Source organism: Podarcis filfolensis (genome assembly GCF_964270895.1).
Source record: "Podarcis filfolensis genome assembly, chromosome: 9".
NCBI classification, from domain to species: domain Eukaryota; kingdom Metazoa; phylum Chordata; class Lepidosauria; order Squamata; family Lacertidae; genus Podarcis; species Podarcis filfolensis.
In genome coordinates, this window is record NC_139610.1 from 2,118,829 (window position 1) to 2,141,414 (window position 22,586).

At 41.8% G+C, this 22,586-nt stretch overlaps 1 protein-coding gene across 6 annotated transcripts in view; it reads right to left on the bottom strand.

The window, feature by feature from the left end:
- Positions 1–22,586, bottom strand: part of TMEM266 (transmembrane protein 266) — an 88,355-nt gene that overhangs the window by 7,872 nt on the left and 57,897 nt on the right. For 3 of the 6 annotated variants that reach the window (XM_083630491.1, XM_083630490.1, XM_083630493.1), the window contains 4 exons: positions 17,076–17,132; positions 15,356–15,494; positions 13,510–13,625; positions 8,869–9,058 (listed from right to left, as the gene is read on the bottom strand). In XM_083630491.1, the coding sequence (XP_083486617.1) occupies positions 8,869–9,058; positions 13,510–13,625; positions 15,356–15,494; positions 17,076–17,132 (502 nt within the window). The remainder of the gene's footprint in view (positions 1–8,868; positions 9,059–13,509; positions 13,626–15,355; positions 15,495–17,075; positions 17,133–22,586) is intronic. The other 3 variants (XM_083630492.1, XM_083630494.1, XM_083630495.1) reach the window with 2 other exon arrangements.

Genomic DNA, 22,586 nt, shown 5'->3' on the forward strand with positions numbered 1-22,586 from the left:
CAGCGTTCAAGCTCTTCTAAGGGGCTCCCTGCAAGCTTAATCCAGTTCTGCCAAAAAGAAAACAAGTTATAGATGTTTCCTTTTTTGGAGGGGCATGGGAATCAAAATGGAAACGGTGACCAGCACAAATACACATCTGTTCCCTTATCATTTGACAGGCCTTCTTCATTCAGCAGGGCTACAATACCTGCAAATGTCATCCAATTCTATGAAAATGAAAAGTTACAGATGTTTTGATTTCCCCATATATGGAATGGGAGGAGGTGCAAAGCTTCATGGAATTTGGATTTCTAAGCCAGCTTTTTCTCTTTTCTGTGGAACCTTTGCAGAGGGCAGTTTTTGGAGAGATTAGCCCTTTAGTTTCCTTGAAAAACATTATTTTCCAGTAGGAAAACAGAGTTAATTCTACAATTTTTCAGCAACATAAATGTAAGATGCTGAGAGATACTGCACGATGCTGAGATGAAAAACATTGCTGTGGAGATATGAAAATGACGTGGTTTTTTTAAGTGCAAGAACACCCAAGCAGAAAAGCAACTTGATCTGCCCACTTTGAGGCATATCACATGCTTTAAAAGCATCCTCTCCTTTTAAGTGCTCTTTTTGATACTGTGTTCCAGGAGGAGGGCGGAGGGGAGGGAGGACAAATTTATGCTCATTCCTTTGAGCCAGATCCTCCACGGCCCCCTGGGTTTCTGTGGCTGCAGCCTTGCCTTTTTCACAGCACATTGTGGTTTGCAGGTGAAAGGAACAGATGTTTTCCGCGGCACATTTTCTCCACCCAACAAGGCCCAAACCACTAAGCGCTTGGTACCTGAAAATAGCTGCACTCCTAAGACGGCAATCAAACTTGACACTGAAAGGGAACATGGATGCCTTCCTGGTTTCATTGGCTCTTTAAAAGCTTTTTTGGCCTCTGTTGATCTTTAAATGCCTGCAGTCAGAGGTGTGCTTTCTGATAATGTCTGAGTTTAAAAAGAAGCCTCAGTGTAGCTCAAGGCAATACCACCAGATTAGGAATACACTGCAAGGCTTTTCAGCTATCTGCTGTTAAAATACACTTCATTTCAGTCATCCATAATTGATACTATAAATGCCATGTAGCCATAATGGCGTACACAGCTAGGTCGACGTTGCTTCGGAGGGCCAGGGATGCTGAGAGGCTGTGAAGGACCCTTCTGTGTGCTAACACTGAAGGTGCTGCAGCTACGAGGGAGCAGAAACATTTTTGGAAGGGTTGGCAACCTGCAACACACAGCTGGATGGAAACCCCTGTGATCCATTATTCAGAATGCAGCACTGGAAAGCAGGACTAGGGGAAACCCTCTAATAGATTCACTGACCAAGACTCATACAAATAACTGATCAATATGCCAACATTCGTAAGGACCCAAGAGCAGCCCGGCTGCATCAGATCAAAGACCCGCCTGGTCCAACATGCTGTTCTCAGAGCGCCCAGCCAGGTGCCCACAGGTAGGAAATGAGCTCAACAGCGCTTTCACCCTCAAGATCTCCATCAACTGGCATTCAGAGGTATACCAAGTGCAAAGTATGACTAGTAGCCTCAACCACGATGTATACTGATTTGATACTGTACTTAAGTCTATACTAGAAGTCTATTAATATAATCCATTTTCAAGGCTGTGATGGCTTTCACCAGAAGAACCCCCTGGCACTGCTGGACTGTAAATGGGGATGAAGGACCTTTAGAAATGAGTGTTCTACATCAGGGGGGGAATCACTGTACCCAAGTCCTTTGAAGGAAGAATTATAAGAATTAAACTGATTTAAAAGGGAGGGGAGGATTTCTTTGTACATGCATTCAAGGAGAGGGAGAAATGGAAGCTGTGTACCAGCCAAGGCCAACACTGTAAACAACAGGAAGTGATAAACAGTACGACTCTTCCATTGCATCTCCTAATGTAAGGGATTGGGGCATTTAGAGACAAGAAATTGTCCTCATTTGATTCTGGACTAGGCAACTTCTCCTGTATGAGAAACACAAGTCTTATTAGACTCGGAGAATAGAATTATAGAAATGTAAGTTGGAAGGGATTCTCAGGGTCTTCTAGTCCAACCCTCTGCAATGCAGGAATCTCACTTAGATCATACATGACCAATATCCATCTTGTTCATTTTTGCCTTTTTAGGTAATGATCGTGTTTCTACAAGTTGAAAGCATCTATGCTCAAGTCATGGGCTTTGCAAACAAGCACACAAGATTCTGAGTACCATATGTTCAGGTACAGGCATGCAAAGTTATATGTTTATACTCAGGGGAATCTGAAATTTGGGAAATGAATAGTAAATTCTCTTGCAAGCCTGGAGATATAAATTTTATCCTTTTGCTGCTAGCCACAAAAGATGAACACACTTCAGTATGTTTTGAGAGAGGCAGTTTCGTCCACTTCATTATGATGGATATTTAGCAGTTTCATCGGCGATACTTTGCACTTCCACCACAGGGCACCACTCAGTGCAACTTCATGACTTTGTTTTTAAGAGAACACAGCTGGAAGCTTATGGCTAACAGCATTTGTGATTCATTTTTTAAAGTTTCCACTGCTCCTACTGAATTCTGCCTGCTGGGACTCAATTCTCTCAGTAAAGTTATTCTTTGTTCAGAGCATTATTACTGGAAGAGACGATAGCTTTATTAGGTTTATAGCTAAGCAAACGTAAGTGCTCCAATTCCAGCACCACCTAACATCACTAGTGGGTTTGTCTGGTGGTGTTTTTTTAAAAAGAGGATATTATTAAGTAGCATTTTTCCCTTTAGCTGCCTTATACCAACTGGTCCATCTACCTAACACCATATTAAGTCTTTGCCCATCTAGAAATCCAAAAGACGGATCCTATGTTTTGCATGCAGAGCATGTGCCCCTCCCCCACTTCCCCCACTGAGCTTTCGGCAACTGGGCATGTGCAACACTTGGAATAATCTAATGATAGGATTAATCTTGTGACCACATAATGAAGTGCCCTGATTAATTAGACAGCTTTAATTTTTAAAGTATTTATAGAAATTTAAGATGCTTGACATCAGCAAAGAGGGATTCCCCTTCTCTCACACACATTTTTTGACCAATATTTTGACCAATATCTTATCTGCTCTTTTTCATAACACATTTTTAATTCACTACCCTAGTGATTAATAGCTTTGTCTGCACTAACTTAGCTTATTAATTAATTAATTAGATTTTTTTTACCATTTACCACAAGGTAAGCTTTTTTGGTATTACTTCTATTTCTAGCTTATTTAAGATAAGTGTTTTTGCATTATTTCTATCCTGTAAAGTAACTTTTTTTTGCATTATATCAATCTATGATCAAGAATGATTAAACATTTTTAATGCAAGTGCATTCATCTTAGTTAAACCCAATTTAACTGTGCCAGCATATGACAAAACAAACAGGCTGCCTTTTATTAAGCAAAGAGTCGTCACTGATGGATCAGCTTCAGATAAAAGACAGTCTAATGTCATTATTGCCTCCTCACTTTGGCTGCCTTATTGCAACTTCATTTAATAAGCTAACTAGCTATCTCTGGGGACAGCATAACAAGCACACGCTCCGAGGTTCCAAGGGCTTCCTACAAAGCATTAATTGTTTTAATGGAAGGTGAGACAATGCTATAGGGCTGCAGGAATTAACACAAGGGAAAAAGTGGGAGAGAAACGGGGCACCACCAGAATGAATCTGCTACCCCCAAGATCACAACTAACTCCATTAAAAAAATGAAGTAGTTGGTTAGGAATGCTTAAAACATGTTACAATCCCTTTTCTTCCCCTGTCCAAAAATGGTCTTCAGGATGTGTGCCTGAATAGGGAAACAACTGCATGCTTGCAAAGGTTAAAAGAAATGTGCATTTCTAATAATGTATTAAGAAAAAGATTAATGGATTGAAAAGGAAATACTATGAGTTAACATTATGATCTTGGCATGCCATGAAGACTGGGGCTTTTATCTCCAAGTTTTAAAAGGATTTTTACAGGAGCAAACTCAACAGAAAAAAGGTTGATACTGGTATGACTGCCATATACTGTCAAAGACTTTCTTTGGCATCTGCAGAACATTCTGCTAGCAATATGCAAATAGGTAACATTTTACAAAGATGTGAATACTCCATCCAAATGCTAGATAAAGTTTTAGCATTCCCATTCTTCATTAGTCAAAACCTTCACAAGTCATTTCCAACACAATTAACAGTCTGAAAATGAAAACCAACTCTACTCAGATGTGCAAAGAAGATCCCTGCCTGGTTGCCAGAATGAGATTCTTCATACCTAGCAGAAAAGACTGGGCATCTTCTTTATATTTAAGTATTTTTGACATAATTCCTATGAACACCCCGAAAAGCCCCATTTTGGTCATTCTGTAACTGGAGAAATGAAATTTAAGTAATTTGCCACCACCACAACCCGCCGCCCCCTCTCTCTGATCACAAACACATCTCCAGATCGGATGCTGTCACTCCCCGCTGCTCTTGTCCCACTGCCTATGTCACTAGGCACCTACGCATGGGTGTACCATTCAAATAAGGCACTTTGGATGATGGCTGGGAAGATGCAGGAAGGCCCAACATAGCTATGAGGCTGTGAATTGGGTCTGAGTTTTACACAGCTGCTCTGGCTCCCAGCACGTTAGAGGGAGGACGTGATCTGGCTGGTGGGCCAGATCCTCCCCTCCCCACCCCCATGGACCAACTTTGACAGACAGACAGAGTTGCCCAATTGTCAATCACCTGTGTAGGTAAGAATAAATATGTGGGTTAAGAACTAAGTGCAAACTGTCTGTAATCATTGAAAAGTCATCTGGATACTGCACTGTTTAAGAGTTAAGTACAGCTTGCATCGCTGATGTCTGTAGCACACAGAACACGATCCTGTGGCTTTGAGGACTTCCAACATTGCACAAAGTCCCAGGTAAATACACCAGTGAAATTTTCAGCTGTTCTCCAAGGAGCTTTAACTTATGGACTGCTCCATAAAAATATCATTATGAAGGGAGGGGAGGAGAAATCAGCAAAAGTCTAATGTTTCTCTTGGAATTTTGCGGCCCTTCATGGTCAAGTAGCCCACGCTGAATGTTTCCATTGTTCCTTATGGGTGGGGGAGATATAATTAGCTTTAGAGGGAATATCCTGTTTCTCATGAATTAGGTAATTCAGCTCACTAAAAGCCCATTGTTCAAGGCAGAATTGAAGGTCTCTAAACCTGCAGGATTTTGAGGAGACCTGAAGGCAGGTTTTGCACAGGAAATGACTGCCCAGCCTGGTTTATGCCTCTGCTCTCTAGGCACACTGATGAAGGCTTCAGAGTTTTCTGATGCTGTGACCCACGCCTGAACGGCCAAATGCAATTGGTGGCTCCGTGTCAGGCCATTTCCATCAGGCAAAAGGCAGTTTCCCTTGCAGAGCTACCATTCCTAGCACCTTCAACAAACTACAGTTCCCAGGATTCTTTGGTGGGAAGTTACATGCTGCCATTGTGTGATGGATGGGCTTTAAAAGCATGGCGTGGATCTGCCCACAGACTGCAACATCAGCATGTCACAGTGAAAGAGGAATGCAACATAGATGTCCAGGGAAAAATTCCAGAAGCTTGGCAATTATTGGTGGTGAAATTTGTGTGGGGATATGCGGCAAGCACGGAACTAAAATCTGACATTGCCCTCCGTGCATAAAGATTCATTATATTTACCAGGTTTTCTTGAGATGAACAAAACAAATCTAGGGTAATACTCCACACTACCTCTCTAGTCCCAAGTTGTCGCGGACGGTTAGTGCCCTAGGAAGGAGTTTGGTGTAAAAATCAGGAAATAAATATTTCAATGAATTAAAAATAAAATAGTTCATACTATATTCTGATGTTTCTTTGTGTTGCTGACATAAAACCCACGAGAGGCCCCATTTCTACTTCATTCTATGACAGTTATTTTAGCTAATTGATGCTGTCTCAATATATTCAACTATGCTAAAAGTACAATATTTAGACTTCCAAAAAAAGATCCAATTCAAATGTAGAATAGGAGAGATGTTATGGAATCTATCTCTAGTGTATGAAAACTTTCACAAAGCATGAATACACTAGATATATGCACAATTCCATTAGAGACTTCAGAAGTCCATATTACATCAAAGAAAAACTCCCTTTTGTTACATGCTGCATTCTGCTTTTCCATCTCTAAAAGGCACACATTTGAAAATTAAGTCCAATTGATTTTAGTCAGACTTGCTTCCAAGCGGGCTGTGAATCTTCTGCACGCTTAAGTGTACTAATGTAATGTACCAACATTCAAGAATGATTTATCTGGCTATGTTTTATGCATGACCAAGCCTTTGAACACTATGTGCTTGTGGCAACCTGAAAACAAAGTCTAGAAAGTATAAAAGTTTAAGGCTGACTCTCAGAAGCACAATAAATTCAGCAGACCTACTTAGAATTGTGAACCACTCTCGTCCATTCCTAATGTAACCCTCGAGGAAAACATGCATAAATTATAAAGTATCCTCATGAGGAAGGTACTAAGAAATCTTATTAAAAAGGGGTAAATGGATTAAGGAGGCTGGATGCAAACCCAGTTTGGAAAGTGGCATGCCTGCGGTAAATGGGATTTGATCATACAGCACAACAAAACTGACCATGAATTTGTTTGTGCCAGAAATACTTATAGGACCAGGAGGGACTCCATCCCATCCACGTTCACCTCCCTGCTGCTGCTGCTGCTGCCAACTAGTGCAACAGTTTACTGGTAGGCTGAGAAATCTTCCAATCGCCCTTTGTCATGGGAGGGGGGTATGCAGGCAACAAAACAAATAGGAATTATTTATTGCACAAAATTCACATCACTTCCTGCAGACTTTTCAATTTTGACATGCTCACTTATATTGGGGTGGGGAACCTGAGACCTTCCACAGGTTGCTGGACTCTAGCTCCCATCTCCTCTGACCTCTGGCAATCCTGGCTGCGACTGAGGGGAGTTGTGAGTCCAGCAGCATCTAGTAAGTCACAGGTTTCCCATCCCTGACGTACATACTGTAACAAAGGTGGCAAGTTCTCTTTGCTCCAGGAAAAGCAAAGTCTTACTCTTAAAAGCCACAGGGCCAAATACAAACAAAGCCAGAAAACGCCTATTGATTTGGCATGGATATTTTGTCATGGACCCCCCAAAAAATGGGGGCCATTTTGCTATCATGAGGGAGAGAGAAAGTCTTTGCTGAGAATCTTCCTTTACTGAAACAAATGTTTGCGAAAAGTGGCTGATCTTGACCACACACTTTAGCACAGAAGTAGCCAATGTGGCGCCCTTCGGACTACAACCCCCACCAGCCCTGACCTGTAACTGATGGGAGTTAGAGTCCAAGAACTTCCAGTGGGCACCATGTTGGGTGGCTGGCCGGCTCTAGCACTAGGGCCACGCTTTCCAACATTTTACTATACTGCCATTTCACTCAGTTGAATTTCGTTCTCAACACCAGTCAATTAAAAAAATACCCCCTGGAAATAAAAATAAAATGTGAGGTTTTGGGTCATGACCAGGTTGCACCCACTTCTTTAACTCCTGCAGCTCTCGAATAAAATGCTAATTTTATGTGAACCACCCAGAGAACATACGCTATTGGGCAGCAATATAGGTATAGCAAAATACCTATTTTTACCAAAAGGTAAAAATAAATGAAGTGTTATAGGAGAGGGGCCCCAAGGAACCTTCCGGGGAGATCTATGTCAGGCTGTCAAAAGAAGACAGCACACCTATGGGTGCTTTAACAAGGTAACTGTAATCTTTCCTGGGGGAACACTTCCCCTGCTCGCCAGGAGAAGCCAAAATTTCAGAGAGACTTATCTGGAAACAAAACAGCTGAGAGAGCAAACCCAGTTCCCAATTCCCACCTAGCGTGCTGCATCCAGTTCTGGGCGCCACAGTTTAAGGATATTGGGAAGCTGGAAGGTGTGCAGAGGAGGGAGACCAAGATGACCAGGGGTCATCTGGAAACAGAGCCTTATGAGGAATGGAGTTGGGTCTGTCTAGTCTGGAGAACAGAAGATTGAGAGGTGATATGATGGCCATCTTCAAATGCTTGAAGGGCTCCCACACGGAAGACAGAGCTAGCTTGTTTTCTGCTGCTCCAGAGGGTGGGACCCAAACCAATGGATTCAAGATACAAGAAGGGAGATTCTAACTAAACATTAGGAAGAACTTTCTGACATTAAGTTGTGTTCAACAGTGGAATGGGCTACTTCTGGCGGTTCCCTCATTGCAAGAAGTGACGTTGCGTGGAACCAGGCAGTAGGCCTTCTCAGTAGTTGCGCTCACCCTGTGGAACACCCTCCCATCAGGTGTCAAAGAGGTAAATAATCATATGACTTTTCACAGACACCTGAAGGCAGCCCTGTTTGAGGAAGCTTTTAATGTTTGATGTTTTGGTGTGTTCCTTTATACTTTGTTGGAAGCTGCCCAGAGTGGCTGAGGCAACCCAGTCAGATGGGTGGGCTACAATTTATTATTATTATTATTATTATTATTATTATTATTATTATTATTCCTCAGAATGTAGTGGAATCCCCTGCATTGGAGGCTTTCAAACAGAAGTTGGATGGCCATATGTCAAGGATTATTTAGCTGTGCTTCCTGCATTGCAGTGGGTAGGACTAGATGACCCTGGGGACACCTTCCAAGTCTACAGTTCTAGGATGCTATGAATTTCCTGGCAGCTTCATCTTGGCAAACCACAACTGCTTATCCACACACACCCCCGGACCCTGGAGATTTTACACAAGTCCCACTAAAATGAACAAAGACTGCACAGCACCAGTGCTCAGTTGGACCGTGTTCGGTGGCATTAAGCAGCCGGCTCTACTACTCACCCCGAGGCGGCCGCAATTCTGAGATGTTTTCAGTTGCCTCGTCGTCAGAATCCCCTCCAGCCGCCACAACTTTGTATCGGTTGCTGCTCTGCTTGTTCAGCATGTGTGGGACCTGCAATGCAGCCTCCCTCTCAGCAGCAAGGTCCAGATCTTGCTGAGCCAGGTGAGCCCGCAGCTGCCTAATTTCAAACTGAGGCCAAAGGGAGGAAGGAACGAGGAAGACAAAAAATGAGGAAGGGTGGATACAGAGGCATATTGCACTTGGGGAAAAAACACTTTCTGAATTATTAGTGCTTGGGCAATGTTCACAGAGAGGCATCCAAAAACCCACCGTTTGCAATTCATAAAAATAATAATTTGTGTAACAGCAGTTATATCAACTTGATTTATGCACATTTCAAATGCTATTGGCTTTGAGCTTGACATCTGTGTGTGGCAGAGTACCGTCAAGTGGAGAGCCCAGGGTGTTCGGTTTCACTGCGGCAAACACAGCAACTGGTAATGTGCAATGTTAAGAACATAAGCTTTTGCGGACTTTGAAGTCCATTTCATCAGATGCATGAATGATACCCTCAGTCGGAAGATGTATATTTACAACTACATGTGTGCATGCGTACCCAAGCACATGCACACACATGTACAGAGGCGGGAAACTGAATACTGGGACCAAAAAGCCATACAATGCAAGGGGAACAATGTGAAACTGCAGGTGTCCACAGAATGATGGCTGAATTTCTAGGTACTATCATTCAAAAGAAAAAGGAACATTTTTTTACAGCTGCATTACCTGTAGACAAAATCTAACAGCAATATGTTACAAACCAAAAGCCATCACCTTCACATTAGATTACTGCAATGTGTTATACGTTGGGCTGCCTCTGAAGACAGTTTGGAAACTTCAGCTAGTGCAGAATTCAGCGGCCAGGTTGCTCACTAGGGCAAGATGGTTTGAGCCTATTACACCAATCCTGGCGACTGCATACTGCCTCATACCCAAAGATCTCAGGGCGGTTCACAACATAAATTTACTATATAAAAACCACAAAATACATAATAAAATTAAGAACAAAACTAAACCAATAATCTCACTGTTGTGAACCAACCTGAGATCTGTGGATCGAGGGCAGAATACAAATTCAAACAAACACTTTGTGTGGTTTGAAAGCTGTAATCTGATGTGCCATGCATGCACAGCAAATTTGAGATTGGATAAACTTTCAAGTTTGAACGTGTATTCCAAAATCAAGCCTGCCACAGCTGCCTGAAAACATTCATTTGATTTTAAATTTGTTAAATTTAAAGCATTATTTAATCCCAATTCAGGACAGAGCAAGATGGGACATTTGAAAAAATAAAACTATTTAATGTGTCAAAAGGCAAATGAAACATTTACGCTCACCTAGTCTATGTCCTCCAGGAAGAGGGGTTTTCCTTACTTCCAACATTTATAACAGATTATGCTGACTTTTTTTTTTTTAAAGGCGCTTTGGGGCTTGGAATCCTATGCCCTTTAAGCTCTATTAAACTTAATTACACTCAGAAATTCACTGATAACTGTATTTTTACCCCATTTACCCTCCAAGGAGTTCAGGGCGGTTCCCACCAAACCATTTTCTCTTCACCATGACCCTCCAAAGTAAGTTGTCCAAAGCTTCAGGGTTGACAGGGGTCTCCTCATTCTAAGCCCAGCACTCCAGCCATTACACTGCAGAGGCTGCTCCCATTCCAATGCAATTTCCCAAGGTGACCCTCCCCTAAGGAAAGTGAGACAGCTGCCTTATGTGATGGATCTGTGGCACTATCAAGAGGCAGAGCAGGACGGAGCTATGTAAATGGAAAATTCTCCTGTGCTAGGCACATTCAAGTACAGTCAAACCTCTTCTTACGTCCACCTCCGCTCGTGTCCATTTCACCCAACATCCGTGGCAAACCCAGTAGTAACGGCGGATTTGCTGCCGTCCGTGCATGCGCAGGAACAGGGAATTGCCGCCCACGCCTGCGCACAACGGCGCCTCTCCCCGTGACCCATTTCGACTTCCGAACAGCCTCCAGAACAGACTGTGGTCGTGAGTAGAGGTTCTACTGTATGTGTATACACATGGGGACTGTTCAAGTGAGCTGTTCAGTAGAAGATGCTGCCCAATCCTGGATTTTCCACCTCAGGCACAGGAATATCCCATGTCTGTTTAGACAGGTTTAAAACCAGTCAACAAGTTACAGTGGCTGAGCAGGGTCTGCTCCATGTTGCCAACACACTTGTGCACATACTTACACACACTTGATCCTGGTTTCTTTGAAACCAGGTTTTACCAAGCCATGCCCCCCGAGTTCTTCCAGAAAACAATGATTTGCTTTTTGCTTTTGCAAATCCAGACCTCTGATACAATGAACTAGATGTGCAATTCTGACAGGTGCTAGAGACACTGGCATGTCAGAGACAACAAGCCGTATAAAAAATAGTGAGCTGATTAACACATATAAACAAACATAGTGCTTTTGCTGCCCTCTTATGACCAACAGACAAAAATGCAACTAAGCTTGCTTTACTTTTCATTTTTTCTAATATGCAGTGTGTATATTTGCATTGCTTTTGGCCCTTGCTAAACACTTTTATATTTAAGCAAGCCTATCCAGACACATATTTTTAATATGCAATTTTATCTTACAATGTATATTTTAATAACTGCTGGTTTTACTTATATTTTGCTGAATTTTAAGATAATTTGCTGTTTTACTAGTATTTTTAAAAGAGCATTTTATATTCTATGATTCCAAGCACAATTCAAAGTGTTGGTGCTGACCTTTAAAGCCCTAAACGGCCTTGGTGCAGTATACCGGAAGGAGCATCTCCACCCCCATCGTTCAGCCCAGACACTGAGGTCCAGCTCCGAGGGCCTTCTGGCGGTTCTGTCACTGCAAGAAGCCAAGTTACAGGGAACCAGGCAGATGGCTTCTCAGTAGTGGCTCCCACCCTGTGGAACGCCCTCCCATCAGATGTCAAAGAGATAAACAACTACAAGACTTTTAGAAGACATCTGAAGACATTCCCTGTTTAGGGAAACTTTTAATGTTTGACAGACTATTGTATTTTAATATTTTGTTGGAAGCCGCCCAGAGTGGCTGGGGAAACCCAGCCTGATGGGCGAGGTATGTATGTATGTATGAATAAATAAATAAATAAATAAATAAATAAATAAATAATTTGCTTTTCCTACAGGTTATGGATGATCAAGTAGTTTATAAATCCAGTTAAATTAAATAAATAAGAAAACACACACAACCCCCAAACCTTTTTCTGAAGCAGCTTTCAGTCCCTCTCAGACAAAGAACTAAATACACTATAATAAATCCCCCTCAGCAGTGCGTTGCATTAAGTAATTATTTATAAACACCCATAAAAGGACAGGGACCAGTATGGGACCCAAGGGAACACCAGCCTTTTATGGCTAGACATATAAAAAGGGCCACCCCATCTTGTCTAGTGCTTTACTGAATATATAGAGGACTGGAACTCTCTGTGAATCATACAGTTCTCTTAAATAGCCAGTAGCAGAGGATGTCTGGCGTAGCCTTGGAGAGATCAATGAAAGCTTTAAAGCTGAAGCTTGCTCTTCTCTAATGCAACAGTCATCATTTTGCTCTTTGGATGGAATGCCTGAATGCTCATCTGCCACTGGGACACCATCCAATGTTTACTTCCATTAATTTGGGCCTTTGTTGCTAACATTATTTCTTTAAAAAACAAACAAACACCACACAAACCAAGAGACAGTTGCGAACGAGACTAGAATAAAAGGCAGGGTGATATGGGCTGCCTTCCAACAAACAGGCAAATGATTGGTTGTTAGGAATAAATTAACATTATTGCAAGTAGAAGCAGAAGAAGGGGAAGAAGAATAAAAAGAAGCAGAACAAAAATGCTGCCAGTGGGAAATGTATAGTCATTAGAACCAAAATCTGTTTCACAAATTATCTAGCATGTTGAAAGGGAACAAGAATTCTTCAACTTCCAGTGTTACGGTTTGATTTTTAAAAAGGATAAAAACCCAAAGCTACCTGAATTAACTGAAGGGGAGAGGAAGGGTGGTCATTAATAATCTACACAGCTCTGCTAACTTTGAACGCTTTGCAATCACCTTTTATTGTTCACCCTCATCCTATCTGTATGAGGCAGCATTTCAATGGCATAGATGCCTCACACTCTTATCCTTCAGATCCCTCTGCAAAACCTCATAGGAACGCAGGAGACACTGCATTGCACTGACCCAGACGACTGTTTCAGCCAATTCAGTATTGCTTGCATGGACTAGCAGAGGTTATTCTGGGTCCTCTGCAGTCTGGAGTACCTGGAGATAGCAGCTATCCCACCTGAGATCTCAGGTATGGAAAACATGTGCTGAATCCTCTCTGGCCCAACCCCCATAGTATGGATAGTGGAACCTGTAGTCTTTTGGATGCTGCCGGACTACAACTCCCATCATCTCTAACCCTTGGCCATGTTGGTTGGAGAAAGTTGGAGTCTAGCATAATCTGAAGTGTTGCGAGCCACTTCTGGGTGAAAAATGTTGTGGCAAAGTAGCATACAAATTAAAATCCGTAACAGACACACATTTATAAAATGAAAATATAGTTTTGCCTTACTCCCTGCTCTTGGCAGATTTGGGTTAGTCTTTCCAGCTGCTCATCTTGAATGACCTTTGCCTTCTCATACTGTTGAATCACCATCTCCATTTCCACCTTAACTGGTAATACGTAGGCTAGAAACCACAACAAAGCGATCTCTGAGTTTATTTGAAAAGATGGTCATGCATCTAATAAATGCAACTACTATTCAACAGCAGTTAAGTTTCTGAAACGGTCAATTTTATGTCTTATTAGTTTCAGTTGGAGAAATCCAATAATGGGCTTGATTTGCTTTACTTTAAATCAACTGGACATTAAAGATCATAACTATGGTTGCATAATATTCATATAGTATTCTGCAACCCTGCACTTATTTACCTAGTAGTACCGTATTTTTCGCTCGATAACACGCACCTGACCATAACACGCACATCGTTTTTAGAGGAGGAAAACAAGGGAAAAAACATTCTGAATGAAACAGTGGATGTATCATTTTTGTGCTTCATGCTGTGGCCACAGACATGTGATCTGATGGTGAATTTGGGGTGACCCAATGCAAAAATCCTGAGAATCCCTGTGGATCCATGCTTTTTAACCACGTTTTTGCACCATTGCAGCCCCAGGCAACAGTGGGTGCGTGATTTGGGGGGGGCAGGCTGTAGCCATGGACATGCTATGTGATCTGATGGTGAATTTGGGGTGACCCAATGCAAAGATCCTGAGGATCCATGTGGATCCATGCTTTTTAACCACATTTTTGCACCATTGCAGCCCCAGGCAACAGTGCGTGTGTGATTTTTGGGGGGCAGGCTGTAGCCATGGACATGCTATGTGATCTGATGGTGAATTTGGGGTGACCCAATGCAAAGATCCTGAGGATCCATGTGGATCCATGCTTTTTAACCACATTTTAAGTGGGGAAGGAAGGAAAAATACAGAATGGACAAGGAGCACGAGAGGGGTGTGCAGAGAAGCAGCTGGCTAAGAATGCAGGAGAGGGGTATAACGGGAGGGAGGAAAGGAAGGCAAAAGTTTTCCCTCACCTACCCACCCAAGCCAGCCAGCTCGCTCTCTCTCTCTCTCTCTCTCTCTCTCTCTCTCTCTCTCTCTCTCTCCCTCCTGCATGTTTTCAGCAGCACCGGAGCACAGAGACGACACTCTGCTTGCCTGGAGGGGAGGGGCTTTCCCTGCTCTTTGTTCCGTTTGAGCAAACACAGCAAGGAAACAGAGAAGGGTGGGCAGTAAGACCCTGAGGCAGAATGCAGGAAAGCAGCCACTTCCTCTTTTCAGGTTTCCCTTCTCCGAGACGCGCGATTTGATTTTTGCCTGATTTTTTTTGCCATTTGGCTCCAGGGACCACACATTCGCTCAATAACACGCACAGACATTTCCCCTTCCTTTTTAGGAGAAAAAATCTGCGTGTTATAGAGGGAAAAATACGGTAATTCCTGTTTCACTCAGCAGGGTTTACTTTTGAGAACACAGATGCAAGATTTCACAGTTAAGTACAATTCCCACACTTCCCTAGTCCCTCCCCTGCATATTTCCCCAAAATTCTCTATCCCAATTTTGAAACATACACACGAACACATTTTATTTTCACACTCTGAAAAAATCAACACAATGTTCCTGCTGCCTAAATTAGGGATTATTTTAGTGCAGAGTTCCCACTCTACCCACAGCTACTAGGAAACTGGTAAACAATATAAAAAAAGTTGCCATAGGAACACTGGTAATTTCCCCATCTTATCAATGAGGGTTATCCAGCTAAAATCTGGCTTTCTACTTGAAAAGAGGTACTGACTATTTTAAAAAGTAATTCCTACACCTCCACAAATCTTTACAAAAGTTATCGATAACTTGCCATCAATAATTCTCTTCACTCTCCAAATTCTCAGTGTGATAATAAGGCTAATAGCATCCCAAGGACTGCTTGGTCCATTCGCCACTGTAGAAGCCACCATTGGAGCCAAGGATAAGATGATCACAGCACCATCAAATACCTAATAGGAAAAGGATTTCACAAACAGCATTTTACTCACTCCTTTTTTGAATGCAAATATCAAAATGCACTCAACAAAGCAAACATCAAGTCCAAGTCAAACCATTCCTCCTTCTGGCTTCTTTCTTTTCTACTGATGTCATGGATATTATTACTGTCTCATCTTTAACTGGGGATAAACGTTTGGATGCATCAGATAAGCTTTTTGTCAAACATCTGCAGTAGCACCTGAATCTCAGCAAGAAGTATCTAATCGAGGATCAGCTAAATGAGTTTTATTGTATTAATAAGACTTAACAGTTTCCCCCCTGAAATGGGCCATTGCACTGGAGAACTATGTAGCAATGCATCATACTGTGGTACTTAGAATGGTTTGCATGTCTTAGGGGCATTCAGCACTTGTCCCAAGCCATTCAGGGGGTTATTGATTCAAGGTCAAGTCATGCTCAGTTTCTGGGGCCAAAGCAGCTCTCCACCCATTAAACCAGGGCACCCCACATGAGCCATGTTTGCACATAGTGCGGCTCTCCCTGTTCCACAGCTGGGCGGAGCAATCCAGAAGCTTCCACTACCACTTTATTTCACTGTAGCTTGTCATGTTGTTTGGACAGACGGTGAGTTTTAAACAAGCCAATTTCAACCCATAATTACTGAAACTAGGCTGTTTAAATCAGGACTACGGCCCCTCCAGCTGTTGCTGGACTGCAACCCATTCTCCTTGACCATGCTGGCTGGGGATGACGGGGGTTGAGAGTTCAACAACATCTACATGCTCCCCACTCCTGATTTAAACTAGCCGGAGTTAAGATCTCCAGATCCAGATGAAAGCAAACTACGGTTTATCAAAATCACACTAGTAAGATGAGCAAATGCAGCCACTAATTACCAGTGTATGAACTATACTCATTAAAATTAATAATAACCTGTACAAATATCAGGTCAGCATCTAGGGCATTTGAAATTAAGCTCGACTGAGAGAGGAGGAGACTAGAATAAAGAAGAAACAATCCTCGTTAGTTAGTTAGTGACAGAGGACTTTCTTAGTGGGCTACAGAATCTAGTCCTATTGTGGCAATCCCTAGAGATGAGGAGGGACCAAGGGCTCTCCAGCTGAAAGGATCAGGTGGCAAATGAGATGACCCAAGACTCTGGAGAGCCACTCCAGGGCTGGATGGACAAATCACAGGACTTGACACAAGGCAGCTTCATACATGGAAGAGAACTTTAGCATTCCTTGCTACCAATAAGTCTCCAAAAGTACTACAATAAGGTTAAGTACAACTAATTATTTTCCAGTGTTCTTTAATTGCTAATTAAGGAAGCTAAAAATATTCCTCTTTACCCAGATAGCTGAAAGATACTGTTCTTGGCAAACCTGATATATCACTGGTTGGGAGAATGTTTTTAACTGTTTTTAGAAGCCTTTTAAACTGTTTTTAGTACTGATGTATTTGCCTCCCTGGGCTTCTTCGAGAGGAAAGGCAGAATATATGTTGAGTAAAATAATGAAAACAATAACACAGCACAGTGTGTTGCAAAGGATGGAGGTGCTATTAAATATAAAAACAGAGGTTTTGCTTACCTCTATTTTATTTTCAATGTAGTCCCATATACCAAGAACCACTATTCTCAAAACAGTCTAATAAAAAGATATGTGGGAAGAGGGAAGACAGAGAAAATCATAAATCATTAGCATTGTTAATCATTAATAACTTTTTGTAACAAAATGGAGAAAATCAGTCCTGTGGAGCAGAAAAGTTTTTTTAAAAAATTTCAAATGCTTAACTTTTCTGTGGAAAGTGTTGTGTTTTATAAGTTCATTGTAACATTGTAAGTGTATCAGGTAAATGTAGGTTTCCCTGCTGACCCTAAAATGTGAAAAAGTTGCAAGTTATGTCAAAATATTCTCCATTCTGGGAGAAAGTAGAAACAGGGATGGAATCAACACTGTTGACAGAAAGAGGCAGCAGGTGTAAGAAAAAGTGTAAAATTAAGAATCATGCCCACTTGTAGCATAATTATTGATATACTGTAAGAGCATGAAGGTGAGCAGTGCTTCACAAAGCACATGTGGACAAGGCCCGGAGAATCCAAAGCACAACATGGAAGACAATGGAGGAAAGGAAAGGAATGAGGAACATGGGGAGGGGGGTCAATTCATATTCTTTCCACATTTCTTCTTGTCGCCATCTCTCGGTTCTACCTTGCTCTGTGTAAAACAGGAGGGGGAGGAAGCCCGCCAGCCAGCTCCCTGTGTGCCAGCGGTGCTATTTTACTTGCAAGGATTTCTTTTTAACATGAAAGAGAGCATTTAAAAGTGGCACCCCATCTACAGTCCAAAGCAGTACAGTTCGTTCTACCACTCCATAACTTTACAAACTCTCCAGAGTTCACTCATTAAGTGACCTGTGGATCACTTAATAATATGTTCTACGGATGTTATCAGTTGTTATTAGTTGTGGTGCATGTACAGGAATACACGTTTTCTTGATCTTTTGGGGGGTCTCCAGGGAAATGAAGAAGAAGAAGAAAAAGAAGAAGAAGCAGTTTATCATGTCATTCTGCTGAATGTATAGATCAGACCTTGCTCTTATGCCACATGAACTAGAAATCTGATGAACATTTCATGACATCAGAACATCTCAAATCACCACAACAGCTTTCTAAAACAACGGACTGAGGGTGCTTGATGCCAAGTGCCTGAAGGCTGGTACTACTTTAGTCATAACGAATCAAACAATGTCTTTAAAAATAGCAGATGTACAGTTTCTTCATGTGTTATGCTGGTTATGCCTCTTTTGCTACCTGTGAATTTCCTTTAGCCATTGCTTAGGCAAATGCATCTGTGGTATTAGCCTACCCTCACAGGTTGTTGTGAGGATTCAGTGAGGAATGGGGAGGCCCTATAGGCCCCCTTGCGCTCCTTGGGATATAAATGTCATGAATAAATAATAGTGGAAGGGTAGAGTATAACGTTTTTCCAAACCCTGAACAGACACAGGACAACAGGGATATTCCCCTTTCTCCTCTCATCTCCTATGTGGGGAAAAAGGCTACAGATAGCTGAACTGATGTGAGAAAATGATTTTGCTGTTGGTAATATTTTCTTTATACAATAGACAGGATTATCAAGCATCTTTCATGCGAAACACTTCACAGATGGCTGGCCTCCTCGTAGTACATATCTGCTGCTGAAAGAAGAGCATCAAGTACTAGAGCTGTAGAAAATTGGAGAAAAAACGATTCACTGGAATTGCTGTTTCAATCCGTCATGCAACAGTCAGTGAAAGAAGCAAGTGAATTTGAACAATATCAGGATTTAGCACACATTCCCTTCACGCAAAAATGCCAGTGATAGAAGACAGTTGCAGTTGCTTTTGTCTGGTGACCCCAACCCAGATATTTTATTGATTTACAATAGTTTTAATATTCAAAACCACATTTTGACTGAGCAAATATAGAACTTTCTCTGCAGTATTCAATAAAAAGTGATCTTCTCTACCTAATGTTAAATGTAAGCCTTCTGGACAGGGGCCATTCTGCAGAACCAGCATGGAGTAGTGGTTAGAGGGATCACGGAGGACAGGGAAAATCCAGGTTCAAATCCCCATAAACTTGCTGGGCTGACCTTGGGTCACTCGCTCTATCTCTCACTCTAGCCAACCCCATGGGTAGGTTGTAGAGATAAAATGAAGAGGCGGAAGGGGAAGAAGAAGGAGGAGGAGGAGGAGGAGGAGGAGGAGGAGGAGGAGAGTTTGGATTTGACATCCCGCTTTATCACTACCCGAAGGAGTCTCAAAGCGGCTAACATTCTCCTTTCCCTTCCTCCCCCACAACAAACAGTGGGGCTGAGAGACTTCAGAGGAGTGTGACTAGCCCAGGTCAGCTTTCTGCATGTGGAGGAGCGGAGACGCGAACCCGGTTCCCCAGATTACGAGTCCACTGCTCTTAACCACTACACAACGCTGCCCTGAGCTCCTTGGAGGAAGAGGAGAGTAAGGGGGGAGCTAATTGTAAAGTAACTTTTTAGCAAATTGGAAACTATTTACTGAATACTGCAGAGAAAATTTGATACCTCATCAAAACGTGGCTTTTTAATGTGATAAGAGGTTGGTTTACATGCTCAAATACAGACATGTTTTATATATCTATATTTTCAGTTACAATAGTGTTTTCAATTATAACTGGTTTCTCTCTTCTCTTGTTTTATCTACGTAAACTGGTATCTTTGCTGGCTTTTGCACTATTGTAAAAACAGAGGCAGGGAAAGTGTCAGGCACACTGAGACGGGGATCCTGTCAGAACTGACGCAGGGTGTTTTCAGCTGCCCCACACATTCCTCTGCCTTTTCTCCTGGCACAGAAGGGTTTCTGGTGAGTTCAGCATCAACCAAGGAGCAAATGCAATAATTTTATGGCACTTCTACTCAGGCACCACTCATTACATATTGAGATAATAATCCTTGAACATTATAGTAATATTAGAATCCACAGATTCTATGCTGCACCTCTGATATGTATTGTGCTTCCAACTGAACAGAAGAGAGCAGGTCTTTGCCCCAAGCAGCTTACAAAATAAATTCTGACAGCAAGGTGAGGAGTGGGGAAGAAGTTGGAGGATCACAGGAGAATAATACACCCAACCAAGCACCTGAAGTGCCAGAAGAAAGCACTTCAGTCTGCTCCAGAGGCCTGTAATTCTGGTCTTGATTGACCAAACCACCCATTTCCAACACTTCGAGTAATAATGGAAAAATAGGAAATCTCTGTCAATAATGTGGCTATTTATGACCTTCTCTGTGTAACCTATAGAGACTCGCCAGGGCATCCTCTTCAGTTCATCTGTGCAATTTGTTCCCCTCCCCCTCAGCACATTAAGGTTAACTAGGGAGATCCTGCTCTGAAACCACATGCATCTTAAGCCTCAATCAGGACAGGAGGAACCCTGTGATGTCAGTTAGGCTGAGAGGCAATTTGAACCTCAGTTTTTCCATTATCAAGATGTTCCATAGTATCTCAAAAACTTGCTGTTGTCACAGATACGAGTGGCCAAAATTGTGGCAATCTTTTTTTGGAATGATACCATAAAATTATATACCAGTGGAAAGATACTTTAATGAATACTGTAATGCAACAAAGTTCGTTCAATTATCTGTATTCTATCAAAAGTTATAGCCAAATAACCAGAAAAAGGAAGCACAACTTGCTTAGGTTGATATGCAGTAGCTTTCCTTCATTTGAATGTAGCCAATGAGCAGGAGGGTTTAGAGAGCCAATCGGGTGTCATCTTGTTTTGGCAATGATCCAATCAGGTCACAGTAAGATTCAGCTATTGATGTTATGTACTGGAGCTGAGAGGAGGACATTTGTCAGTGTGTTATGTGATTGCTATCAAGTTGGTTGGGGTTTTTGTGTTCTTTCATTTAGTGAGCTTGTAAAATGTAATAAAATTCAAGAAATGGTGCAAAGAGTTGACTGGTCACCCAGAAAGCCATGTAAAATAGAACTATTAAGCAAACATGGCTACAGTTATGAAGAAAATAGAAGAAAAATTGAGGAAACTTAACCAAAGATGGCATTTCTAAATTTTTGAAAAGAAATAAGGAGACTCGGTCACTACAAAATCAGACTGGTAAGGGCAGGAAAAGGTGCACAACAGCAAGTGATGTTAGAAGAATTGAGAGACTGTGCCTACGTGACAGAAGAAAATAATCTGGGTGTATACAAGATAACATGGTACAATGTAATGTGAAGTTGAGTGTAAGGACTGTTTGGTGCAGACTGCAGGAATATGGTCTAAATGCCAGAATTCCAAGGAAAATGTCATTGTTATCTCTCAAACAAAGGTTTAAAAAATTAAACTGGGCTAAAACCCATGCTAACTGGACAGCGGAACAATGGGACAGTGTTATTTGGAGTGATGACACCAAAATCTTCTTGCTTGGTAGTGATGGCATGAAATATGTGAGAAGAATTGGAGATGATTTACATCCTACTTGCATTACACCTACTATGAAACACCCAGTTAGTGTTATGATCTGGGGTCATATGACAGCAAAGGGTGTGGGCAGAGTTTGCGTCATTAATGGGAATGTAAATGCCCCCAAATACATATCCCAGACTTTAACCCAATAAAAAATGTATAGAGCCGACTAAAGAAACTTGTTAGTCAGAAGCAACCCAGCAATAAAACCCAATTAATAGAGGCAATAATTCAATTTTGGTTTCACATTTTTACAGATGCAAAACTAAAAACCTTGGTTCACTCCATGGGAAGGCTAAAGGTTGCCCAACTAAGTATTAACTGACATGGGGAGAATTTTTGTATATATCATTTTTTTCTATGTGTTTCATGTTTCTTCTTTTTGACTGCTGTTGTAATAAATAATCCTTCATAAAAGTTATTGCATTGCATTCTTCATTAAATTGTCTTCCCATTGATATATAATTCTATGGTATTACTCCAAAAAAAGTGGTGTTATAAGCCATCATTGCCAAAACAAGACGACACCTGATTGGCTCTCTAAACACTCCTTTTTCTGGTTATTTGGCTATAACTTTTGATAGAATACAGATAATTGAATAAACTTTGTTGCATTACATTCTTCATTAAATTATCTTTCCATTGATGCATAATTTTATGGTACTACTCCCAAAAAAAGTGGTATGGGCCATCAAACCTCGGAAATCCACTTTCTCCAAAAGGTTTCCACAATTTTGGCCACTAGTGTAGAAACACACAAACACACCCAGGATATTCTACACCTCTTTTAACATTAATCAACTAAATCCAATAATACACTAAAGTATGGGGCAGAGCTGAGCCAGTTAAGAATCTACTTAAATCAATGGTGATGCCCTGCCAGGTGAGGGGCCCAATTAAGACCCCTCTACTGCATGGAGCCAGCACAGCCACCCAGCCACCCCTGGCGGAAAAGGCCGCCCTCCCTTCTGGCCTAACTGGCAGAAGCCAGCAGGGATTCAGGTGTGAAGGAGGCTCACCTGCTCTAATCGTCTCCGGACAAGGTTAGAACTGCTCTGAAGTCTGAACACTTCATTTAATAATTTGAATTAAACCCTAGCAATCACAATAC